Raw genomic sequence first — 12,475 nt, forward strand, 5'->3', positions numbered from 1 at the left:
AGGTTCTTAGACGTAGATCAACATGATGCTACCTTGGAACAGCAAATCCCACTCTGAGAGCAGCATCATTGTTCTTCATGATGACGACAAGCGCTGCCAAGGCCAAGAGGATAGCATCTGTCCATATTGGTCTGAGAACATTCATCTTCGGAGTCAGTGCTGAACTCCATGGCAGTCAGCCTGCAAGTCTGTACTGGAGAACATGGTATCTAGTCTAAACAATCAAGGAATAAATGAAAGTTTTGAAAGGTGGAGAGAGAAAACGCTCCCATAGCTTTAAGTTTAATAAACCTAGCATGGTTGAAAAGCAGAAGACAAAAACCAGGATATATTTTTGTTTATTATTGCTCTTCAAGGGCTTGGTAGTCAAATATACAAGCTATGTTCTATTAAACCAGAAGAAAATAAGATATAAAATCTATGCTCACTTTTCCAATCCAAGCCACCTGCTAATCTTCATTAGTGACATTAACTTCAGCTATTTCCAGTCATTTTAAATTTATACATAGTCTGTGTACGTGTGCGCGCGCGTGTATAAAAACCCCTATTTGAGGGGATAAAATTCAAAATTAAGAGTTTTGTGTTGGTTTTTTACTGTTTTGTGCATTGCTGTGTATTCTCTTTTTCCAAATCGTTACTGATATGTCTGTTTAGAAGAGTAAAATGTAAGTAACTGATTATGTATTTATTATATTTTCAAAAAGAAAGCATGACCAATAAGTTATAAGAAAATATGAAGTGTTGATTATTCTCCCCTTGATGTACATGCACTAATCCCGTGATTCCTAATAGGAAGTTACATGCACTAAGAGGAGAAAAGAATCCTGTGAAGAGAAAAGGCTATTAATTCCCTCCTCCTTTAAGCATCCCCCCTCTTCTCAGCATTAAGAAGGGATTTATTTTGCGAAATTCTTTTCATGTCCATTAGTATACTGCTCAAAATATAATTATAAAACATAGTCAATGGTCAGCCTGCTTTGCAAGCTTCACTCTGCTAAGCCAGTACAATTTATATATACTCAATATCATCTTCAGGAAGCAAGTATACAGCATTTGTAACATCTTTCTAAGAAGCAAGAATTACATCCATTACTGAATTACTTAAGAAAAAAGAAAAAAAAGAATAAAGAAAAGAAAGAAAAGCCCGCTGCTTTTAGTCCTCCAGTTAAAACACAGGGAAAAGTCACAGAGTTATATTTATCGGCATTTGGAAGTCTAACCCTATTTAAGGACAGAGTACAAACACATCCAGCAAGGAAAACAGTCATGGCTAGGCTCAGTTCTCAATTCCCAAAGCATATTCCAAATTCCACTAACATTAAGAACAGTTTTTCATCCCCTATCTTAGGGAAGATTTATTGAGGGGGAAAAAGATGACATACTAATGCTGGGGCTATGGGTACAGTGATTCAGTGAGGATGTCTAATGGGAGACAGACAACGTATGTCATCCTTCAAATCCTCTTGTTGAGAAGACCACAAATTAAAATCAAGTGCATGACAGAACAGTGATTAATGACCCCAAGTAAAGTATTTTTCTAAGTTACAAAATTGCTCTTCCAGTGTTTGAAAACAGAAAAACCTTTGGGAGAAGAGGTTACATTCCAACAGTTAGAGTAAATACGAAAAGAAGGTACATTATTACTCCCTTATCTCGCTTACTAAAGCAAAAACGAAAATAACGACCAGTGCTCTGATAAGATCAGCTCTTTACAGAAGGGAGAGAAATATTTTAGTGGCAGCTGGGTTGAAAATACAGAGCCCCAGGGTCAGCTTCTGCCCTCAGCCGTAGATCTGCAACACATTTCACCGACCCCTGATCATAGCCAAATGCAGACTGCGGCCTTCAGACTTGAACAAACAGGTAGCTCCCATCTGTTTGCAAATAATTCTCCAGCTACGCATACAGCAGCAATCTACAAAAATCTCAGACTGTGCATTCGTAAAAAAGGGGGAAAAAAAAAAAAAAAAAGACAGGTACAGCCATGATTCTGTCTCTAATTTTCAGTGGAAAAAACCGAAGGTCAACAAGCAAAACTAGGTATTTAAAATCCCTGAAGAGATCCCATTCTCTTTCTAATGCTTAACAGCACAGCTCACCTTGTAATATACTTCACATTAACATCTAAAGCACGACCAAGTAGAAAGTGCAGCACACCCTATCATTACAGCACACAGGGTAAGATCCTGGCCCCATTTGAATCAATGTCAAAACTCTCATTAACAGTTCAAGAGATGCCAGTATTCAAAATCCGATTGCTACAGACCTCTCCTTTTCAAATTTTTGTAAATAAGACATTTTGCAAACTATTGTGCTGATTTCTGCCTCCCAGTTTACTGAGAGAGGTTGGCTGAACTGGACTTTGGTGATGAGAGATACAAACAGAAATAAAAGGAGGATAAAACATCAGGACAATTGATAAATTTTCTTCTTTGCACAATTCCAAATCCCATGGTCACCATTAATTCAGAAAACAAAACAAACCCAAACAGATTCAAGATTATCGTACACGTATGATGTGAAACAGGGCAAACAACGCTCAAGACCGAAGTAACATTTCGAAATTAAACAGCCTTGAGCAGTTAGCAGGAGATATGATGAGAACTTTATACTGTTTTAATACTAGTGGATCTGTTCTATGGTACATACTGATCAATAATGCACTGCTTCCAAACTCCACTATCCGTTCTCTCGCATTACAGAAGTTTTAAGACATTGCCTGAAAATAAAAAGTAACATACAAATAGGATTTCATCTATAGCCATGACAACACAGCCCTTCCAAAATGACTCTAACCCAATGAATATCTGTCAATTAGTTTAAAAAGGGTCCTATTTTCCTGGCTCATTAGTAAAAAAAGTTGGAAATCAACAAACATTACGTTGGCTTTAGCAAGAGGAAACATTCGGTGGCTCCTGTAAAACTGAGTGTAGTGGTCTTGACAGAAACCAGTGTATTCAGTCATCTGAAGATGCTTGTGGCCATGGCCAATGCCCTCTTTTCTTCCCCCACCCCCAAGTCCCCCAACAAAGCAAGAAAAATTAGTTTCTTCTTCCACCCCACCCCAGATTTTCTCCCACAGTTTGACTACAGTAATCCTTAAACAGGCAGAAGGTTGATGTGTTCTCTTCAGTTGATGCCTCCGACTTCTTCATTCTTGGCTCAAGTTTTATTCATTAATATTAGTCATCAGTTATTAAGAAAAAGATAGTTTCTAAGTGTTTGTTGTTGTTTTTTAACTGAAGTTAATCGGATACCATAGTCTGGTTACATGTGCTGAACTGTATCTGTCAGTTATTCCTTTTTCTTGAATTCTTGGTTGCCATAGCTGGAGCCTTTTTCTATTTCAGTTACTCCTATCAGTCTACGAACTCCAAAGGAAGCTTTAAGAAATAATAGAGAAACGGGAGGCGTATTAAAACCAGTTCAAGGATTTAGGAAGTTACATGTAAACACACAAGCAGAACCAACATGAGTTAACCCAATCCTGAAGGCAGCAGTTACTACAGACAACAGTGTGCTGTATGAGGCTGCACACGGATCACAGGTCAGATGTCACTAAAAGAGGAGGACAATCCAGATTTAAAAATATAATTAATGCTTCTATGTTGATTAACAGAATGGGAAGTATGAACACCGAAGCATATCCCCACCCCCACCCCCATTTGGGTTTTGGGTGTTTGGGGTTTTTTGGGTGGTTTGGTTTTGGGTGTTGTTTTTTTTTTAATTCACAGACAAGGTGTGCAGTAAGAGTGTTGCTTCCTTTGGGCACCATAATAATGGGCTACAAGACTCACTTGCTATTGATTGCTACAGAAATTGCCTAAGATCTGAAGGCAAGCCTGCCTGGATTAAAGCTTCTGAAGTAATAAAAATGCTATATAACATAAGGACTACAGAGTGAGCTCCAAATACTCTCTGCAAGCCCCATTTATATTAATTAATACACAGAACTTATTGGAGGTAATGGATTCTGTTACATGTCACTCTAGGCTTGGCATCTCCTCTGCTTTTATTACCTGCTCCAACAAGTCCCAGGAATGCAAGGATAAGGAGAGGTGATCCACTTGCAAAAACTCCGAAGCCAAAGGTGAAGAGAGGAGAGAGGAGAACTGTGGCCCAAAAAAGGAAGTTTAGGAGAGTCCATGGTCTCCTAGGAGGTTTAAACTGTTGGCCAGGAAATATGCCTTCCTGATTATACATCTCTTGCAAAGCATCCTGGGAGAAAGAGAAAATAGAAGAAAACATGTTCATAATATGTTTGCACCAAGCAATCCAAAACTAGTCAATTCCAGGACAACATCAAGGACAGTATCCGTGGGAAATACCCATCAAGAGTACACAGCATCCATGTCCATCTTCTGTCATTCATTTGGGCATCTCTGTTGACTGCCAAGGCTGCTGTATTAGCCCTTTGAAGGCAATCTTGGCCACCATCAGAAACTGAAACCATATCAGGCCTCCACTACCAAATACCTTCATCTCTTCTCTTAACTGTTTCGGAACTTAGGGCAGCATCAGGCCAGAGGCCAGTTCAGACACTACCTGCCTCTTTCCTGGATGCTTTTTCTTCCCATTTTTAATTCCAAAAAGGTCAGCATGATTTAGCAAAGCACAGCAGAAAATTCCTGTATATACAGCCAGAAGAGGAAAGCAAAGCACAAGCTATGCAGCAGAGACAGCACTGTCCTAGCCATAACCCCAAGACTTCAACAGAGCAGCTGCATCCTGAGCTGAGCTTGCAGAGAGATGCAAGCATGAAACATAACACTCAAAGGAGCAGCATGCCCACAGTCTTCCCTCAGTTTGTAAGAATGTTCTGTAAGGTTTCCAAGGCCCTACCAAGGATGGCTCAAGTTTGGCGGTTTCTTATTGTTCCCACTTAAATGGTTTTTCTTTTAGCTTCCCTTATAAAGGTCTGAGAAGTGCAAGGCATTCCTTGCCAATAACACAGCCTTTTGAGGACATACCCTTTGTGTGGGAAGAGCACTTTAAGGACTCCAGTTACAACATATTGCTACCACCATAAGATCAGTATATAAAATACCCATATATATATATATATATAGTAATACCTCCCCAGCAACACCTTACACCAAAGTTGAACGGAGGTACAGCCAACGCCAGCAAGGAACACCAAGCCCTCCCATCTGCAAGCAAATCAGAGCATTCTGCCTAAGGAATGGCACCAAGTGGAGTGAAAGCTCCGTGCTGCATCTGCTTAGCTCTGCATTTACTGTTTAACAAAGCAGGAGCCAAGCAGAGAAAGACCACTCCTGTAACATACACCTTAACGTCTGCTCCTCCAGCCAGGCAATATCAGAAGGAATTCTTGCACCTAAGAGCCTTTTCACAAGGGAAATTACATGATGGCATGTCCCAGATAACAGGAGGCGGGATTCAAGGATCCCAAATGTTTTAATTTTTATTTTTTTTTAAGCTCACTAATCCCACATTACACGAACTAACCCACAAGATAGTTTGATATATCTGCTAATGGGAGGTGGGAAGGCGATGATGGCTCCTGCTTTTTGTAAGATAACTCCTCTTCCCTTAATTGAAATACAGCTTAGGTATTCAAACAAATTAGCTTAAAATGAACAAAATGAAACTCAGAAGGGGACTTCCAGACCCTTATAAACAACCTGCTGCCTACCAACAGGCTAAGCGTAAGCTTGGAAATGCTGCAGCACAGGTCACTGTAGCAGAAGAAAGCCTGAGATAGTTCAAGTTTCTGTGCTCCTCTGTTCCCCCACAACAATAAGCAACACAAAAATCAAGACACACATCTCAAGTTCAGCAATCCACCAGTTAGGGCTGGGCAACGTTAATGACAGTTCTCTCCTCCCCACAGAACTGTTAAATCTGTGGGTCAGGAAATTAACCGTCTAAGGTAAAAAAAGAAAAGACACAAGGAAAAGCTTTGAGCTGTTTGAAGGTATGGTGGCCACGTGCTACACCAGTCCCTGGCAGGAGATCCCAGGCACTGTCTGTACTGTGTCACACACCACTGCAGAGGTATTACCAGGAGGCAGAAGGAAAGTGACAGTGGAAGAAACATGAAAGCAAAGGACAATTTCAGCTAAGAGCTGGGACTGGCTGTCCCTGACACACAGTTACTATCACTATTCTTGATTGCCCTAAAACACCCACAGGGAAAATGGAGCTTCTAGAAAAGTATGACAGAGACTCAAGAGCTGAAGAATATAAAAAACTGTGGATTACTATTAGTCTTCTGCAACTCAGGCGTACCTCTGAACCCCATTGTGCTTCCCAGCAATTTGAGACCTATGCTCTAGCCAGCCCTCTGCAGCAAAGGGGCTCTTCTGTACTGCTCCTTCCAGCAGTGTGAGGCGTGGCTGCCAAATTGTACATAATTTTTCCATCTCTTCTCTCCATCCAGTGGAGAGTGTGCATTACTTTAATACATTACCCCCATGAAAGTCCCAAAAGAAAGAAAAGAAAACAAAAGAAAAGCAAAGCTGTTTACCTTTTCCTGGTAAAGCTTATGAAGCCAATTTGCAGCTTCCTTTTCATCTTGGGGGATATCTTCCAAAGGAAATCTCCTAGTTTAGTAGAGAGGTTAAAAAAGGGGAAAAAAGAGAATTAAGGGAAAATCCAGGTATTTGAATCTAGACTTCTACTAGGGAAGTTGTTCTATGCAATGAAAGGCATAAGCTACAGGTAATACTGTCACTGATGGCAGAGGTCTTAAATGCAGAGAAGAGCTGCGACTTAAGTAACACCTGATTCTCTACCTCACACTCAGATTCCTAAGACAAAAGAAACTGTACAAGCTCCTATCAATTTCAGAGCACATCAGTAAAACAAGCATTTCCCATTCAAACACTGTTCTTCCTTCACTGGAACTGCCACTGGCTGATTCCCAGTGAGCTCAGATTGAGGCACCCAGAGCTGGGAAAAGACAAGAAAGTGGCAAACCCCAGGATAACGGTTTGTTACATTTTGTTAGTGAAAACCCCACTGTGGAAGGAATGGGAGGGACGGTTAAAAATTCACTTCGTACCAATTCTAAGGAAAATATCATCTTCTACAGTGACTGCACTTCTCTTTCCTTGCCTTTCCAGCCCTACAGATTCAGGCATGCAGTTCTGGGTGCATATGAAAATTATGCCCAGCTCTACGTACTGACCGACCCCACTGAGAACAGGCACCTTCTAAGAACCTTTTTCTAGTGGTGAAGAGCCAACCGGCTTTCTTTTATTTTCTGAGGTAGGCCACTAACACGCTCACAAAGGTATTGTCTCCTTTCTCAGTGGCACACATCTCACTCCTGATCAATTCAGAAAGAAGTTGCTCAGTGTGTAGAGGGCCGGCACACACCTTACCCTCAGCTCAAACATATTTTGGCAACATTTGGACTGTATCGGGGCCCTCCTACAGCAGGGCAGTAAGAATAGAAGGGTGACCTCTGGGAGGGCTCTAGAAACAGTGATCCCAGATACAACTTATTTGCTGCTGTTCAACCAGGAAATGCATTTCCACAGTACGAACTAAAGCTTTCGAGTCTGCAGCTGCAGAGGAAAGGTATTCTAATACATTTCTAAAAATTTCTGCATCCCATAAATGAATTGAACACCAGATTTCACAGATTTACTTTCATTAGCTCTATGAGAAGGAGCGGCTCAATTAATACAAACAACGCGCAATAAAAGCTCAGTAAAAAATAATTTGCTGAAAGCTCTTTGGTAAAGTTGTTGCTGTATTGCTATCGCCACTAGAGGGTACTCACAGCAACGTTTGGTACTTTAGCTGATTATTTTCTCTGAAGTCAGTCAGGAGAAAGACTGGATCCTCCACAGAGAGCTAAGCTTCTTACCTCTGCACAGGTAATTGCATACGCATATAACAAGAACAAGAGCTTACGTGCTTCCTTTTTCTGAGCTAAGCTAAGTCTGCTGGCACATTAAGGACACGTTCAATTTTCAGCAAAAAGACTATAAAAATAGTTTCCTTATTCTCACAGCTTCCGCTCCAAAACAGAGAAAAAGCTTCAAGCGCAGAAAAGCATCTTGAGAATGTTTATTCAGTCCACCAATCTCTTAAACCAAAATTACCTGAACATAGTCATTAGTTTTTTAAATAGGGTACAACTAGTAATTTTACCTGGCAACATTATCCTCAACAAAGTTTTATGATCCCAAACCTCTTCTAACAACTACTGAAAATTACATTTCTCTTCTTTCCTCCCACTATCTTACCAACAAAGAAAACCAACTTGCCTCTTCATTAGCAATCCATAGGATACTTAACTGAATGCAGTCACTCTTCAGTGTGTAATTATACAGATGTACATCTATGCATGGGTACCCCAGATCTAACTAGACATGTTACATGCATCTGCCATCAGTATGGAATTACAGGTGACAACCGCCTGACCAGCTGTTTTGCTAGCTGGTAAGCTGCCTGCTCACCTTCCTCCTCATCAGGAATATGTGTGGCAAGTATAAATAGTCAAAATGAAACCCCTTGCAAATGAGTGACCCCACCTCTCTCCCCACCACTCCACAGCCTTCTTCCCAACTGAATGACTAAAATGTTGTGGAAGTTGCAGTATCTGATAACAGAACTGGAACATGTGTCCTTCCCTTCCCCACTAGGGCTGCAGCGCTCTGCCTCTCCTGGGATAGCATTTCTTCCACAAAACTGCTGCTGCTATAGCTCGACACAATGGATAATCAGTGATTCCCTACAAAGTCTTTCACTGTTGCAGGCTCTGGCAAGACCCACCTGCTTTCGTTAGAAGGACAAGGTCTAGAGCCAGTACCATGCATCTGCAATGCAGAGACTCACGGCCAGAGGAGAACGGTGTGGGGGGAAACAGCAAGGCTTTTAAATTTTTTTTTTCCTTTTAGAAACAAAACGTCAACCTCATCACTAGGAAGTAGCAATGTTTTCCAAAGTGCGGGTGAGGACCCCAGAGAAGTAGTGAACTGCCAAAATAACCATGGAAAGACCAACCAAGTTGTTTGTCAGGTCCAAACATAAAATGGAAAGGAAGAAATTAAACAGAAAAGGGTTGGTAGTTTTTATGATCACAAGGAAGCCTTTAAAGGAGGCGGCAACTAGGAGAAAGCAAGCAAGAGAAAGCACGTGTGTGTGTGCATGCACGTGTGCGTGTGCATGCACGTGTTTATGTGCTGCGTGGAGCAGTTACTCTTTCAGGCAAAGAATAATGAGGAATGTGAGGAATGTACCACCTCATTCATACAATGTCTGAATTTCAGCATTATTTAAGTTCTAATCTGCTAATCAAACCATGTGAGAGAAGGAGAGAAACTGGCAGAGTAAGGAGCTTTATGCCATTCATTACAAGAGACTACTCATGTCGGACAGGCTAATTATACTACGCATATGCTCACAGGGGACTGGGAGGGGAGCAGAACAGATGGTTTTCTCTTCCCAGCAGAGAAAGGAAAAATGTGGACTAGTGCCCTCAGTGCACAAAAGTTGGGGAAACTCCATAACGACAATGTGGTCATACCCAGGCTTAAAATGTCTGCCCAGTGCTCTCTGACTTGAGCAGGTGATATCATGGGATCTCACGCACGAAAGCAAACTAAAGCAGGGGGGGAAACGGGGAGGTCTTTGTAGCCTGCAGAGAAACTTGAAGGATAAGGAAAAGGAGACTACAGCAAAGGACATTACCCTGTAAAATCTGAATACACTTCAACATGCCAAAGCACGCATCTTAGGGCTCACCTCCATCATTATATGCTCACCTTACACACATATCTGCTTCATATTTCTTTCCATAAAGAATTCCTAATAAAGACGGGTTCTTGTTCCCTCTGAAATTTAGTGTTACATCATACACTGCTGAAACTGTTACAAAAAAGAAAATATGGCTGTTATATCAGCGATCCTAGCAACCACGTTGCCAGCATCCTTGCATTAGACAGCAACAGGGCCTCGTGCAAGCCTTGCATTAATGATGTCAGGTAGCAGAGTCCTTCGCTACTTTGTTTACGTGCTGTATTTACCTGTATCAGCCACCTGACATTCCCATCTACGCAGCAGGTGTGTTATCAAAATGCAAGACAACTTGATCAACTAAGCAACAGTGACATACATGAAAGGTTTATTATTTTTTAAGACTGGTATCTGAGAGTTATGTGGCACAAATTAATGGCTGACAGGCTGAACGCTTATCACTGCCAACTGACTAATTGTAACGGATGTAATGAACAATAGGGTATACTACACTAAGCTACACAGAGTATACTAAACGACACATTACAATTAATGCAAATAACAAGTAGCAGCTTGCCAGTACCTGTTCCCCTGAGACACTGGACAGCAGTGGTGAAACCTTTGGTTCTGGGCAGCAGGTGGTATTTCAGTTTAGGCAACCCCTTGGATTCAGCCACCTCCATACTGATACGATGCTTGGTCTCTGTAAAACGAGTTCCTTCACAGTACAGGAGAAACTAGTGCCATGAGACAAAAGGCGAAAAGAAGGACATCTTGTGGTCACAAGAATCCAAGCAGAACACTGAAAATTTGTGTAACATAAACATACATCCATGCATGCGCACATGCTTCAGTTGTCTCATTTGAGCATCAGGTATTAGGCATAAGCACCGCCTCACAACTCATTTACAATTATATTTAATTTTAACAACACTGGTACCAAATTTAAGGCAACAAAAAGTCTAAATGGTTACACCTGAAACATTTACTTAGAAAAATCCCTGAAGCCTTTGGCTGGCGGGCAACGACCTAATCTACAGATCAGAAAAAGCAATCCAAATATCAGTACACTACCACTTTAGGAAGAAACCACATTAATCACTAGCTACTTCATTTCAAATTTGTACTGTAGAACCAGAATTACTCATCTGAGGACAGACTTGTTTGTCTGAAAGCTTTTCTATTTTTGGTTTGTTTTTTTTTTTTTGCATTTTTATCAGTTCTGTTCATAAGAAATGGTGCCTTTCCCTAAAACCTTTACCTTTTTCATTTTGTAGGGCACCAATCTGACTGTGGTATCCTAAGTAACTATTAAGAAGACTTAAATCCTTCCATATGGACTTAAAGCAGCACAAAACATTGATCTGTCCTTCTCCAGCCTCTGTATTGCCTCTGCTCTAGACCAGAAGCAATGCAACACCAAGAACAGAAAAACAAAGCCCTTCTGAGGGCCCTAGGGTGAGTTTCTTTTTATCCCTGGCCTTTTTGAAGGATGTATATCATTCCCATTGCACCAGCAATGGAAAAGCATTGCTGCATTTGAATGCACAAATGTCTGCATCCCTGGCAAGCAACCGGGGGGAAAAAGCACAGGCTGCTGCTACTTTCTCACAGCAATATCATGCAACCCTAACATTGCAACTCAGAAGAAAGACTGGTCGAATGCATCACTGTACATCTGCTACTTGTCAGTACTGTGGTTGCTTGCCTATTTCTCTGTAGTTTATCTACATACTGTGCACCAGAAAAGGTAAGTCAAATGAATGTTAAAACCACGAAGCCACAGACACGAGAGCTAGACCTGCCAGAGTGCAGTGGCAGAACGGGAGCTGGTCCTGCAATCTTTATTTGGCCCTTGAGGGCACATTCATTATGAAAATCTGACCAACCATCACCATCAAGTGGCGAGGATAGCACAAGGTACAGAGGGTAACACCACAATCTCAACCCCAGTCTGCAATGCAAGCGCTTTCCTCTTTATCAAATTCTCACCCTCTTCTACTTAACAGCGCTGTGACCCTTCCGGACCAAGTATGCGAGCGAGGTAGAGACTGCGCTGCAGTGCACGTGTGAGAAAGACCTCGTGAAGGAAGGTTGCACAGACAGTCCTAACTGTGGCATTTAGAATGCACAACAGTTAGGAAATTGATTTACTCAAGCCAATTTTAATCATGATTTAAATTACCAAGCAGGAAGCGTTGATTTAAATAATCAATGCTAACTACGTTTTGCATTTATTTTTTCTAGTTGTTTTCCCTAGAGACTAGTCCTTGGTTCTCGATTGTAGAATCATTAAAATTATAGATTTGCAACTAAAGTACAGTCTTGAGATATTTTTAATTGGTAGGGTTTTTTATTTTTTCTTTTTTTTCACAACACTAATCAGGAGGATATACTAAATGTAGTTCACATCCATATATTCAAGCAATTAAGTAGTTTAAAATACATTTTCCAGATTCTTATTTTTTATATCTTTATAATGACAGAAAATCACGAATGACACATTCACAATGTACTAGTTAAGGCTTACTATTTCACTATTCATTTTAACAAGCTGTACTGGATAATACTGAAAAATCACTTAAAATGCACAAAAAAGCCTCTTAAAATGTTTTATGAGCCAAATAACTGTGTATTACATGCATGCTGCTATAAAAGCAAACCACTAAATTTATCAAAATGTTTGCATTCAAAGCTAAAGAAGGTTAATAGGTTTATTATACCACTGTGTTGCTGCAGTAAAATCTAACAACATTGCACA

General features: G+C 40.8%; 1 protein-coding gene across 6 annotated transcripts in view; it reads right to left on the bottom strand.

Annotated features, from left to right (window-relative positions):
* Window positions 1–322: 322 nt before the first annotated feature.
* The window catches only part of AGPAT3 (1-acylglycerol-3-phosphate O-acyltransferase 3), a 95,297-nt gene continuing 83,144 nt past the window's right edge, over window positions 323–12,475 (bottom strand). For all 6 annotated transcript variants that reach the window (XM_075098742.1, XM_075098728.1, XM_075098735.1 and 3 more), the window contains 5 exons: window positions 10,298–10,451; window positions 9,744–9,846; window positions 6,491–6,566; window positions 4,020–4,218; window positions 323–3,383 (listed from right to left, as the gene is read on the bottom strand). In XM_075098742.1, coding sequence (XP_074954843.1) covers window positions 3,295–3,383; window positions 4,020–4,218; window positions 6,491–6,566; window positions 9,744–9,846; window positions 10,298–10,451 — 621 coding nt within the window. In that variant the 3' untranslated portion in view covers window positions 323–3,294. The remainder of the gene's footprint in view (window positions 3,384–4,019; window positions 4,219–6,490; window positions 6,567–9,743; window positions 9,847–10,297; window positions 10,452–12,475) is intronic.

The sequence above is a fragment of the Phalacrocorax aristotelis genome, chromosome 1, assembly GCF_949628215.1.
Source record: "Phalacrocorax aristotelis chromosome 1, bGulAri2.1, whole genome shotgun sequence".
Lineage (NCBI taxonomy): Eukaryota > Metazoa > Chordata > Aves > Suliformes > Phalacrocoracidae > Phalacrocorax > Phalacrocorax aristotelis.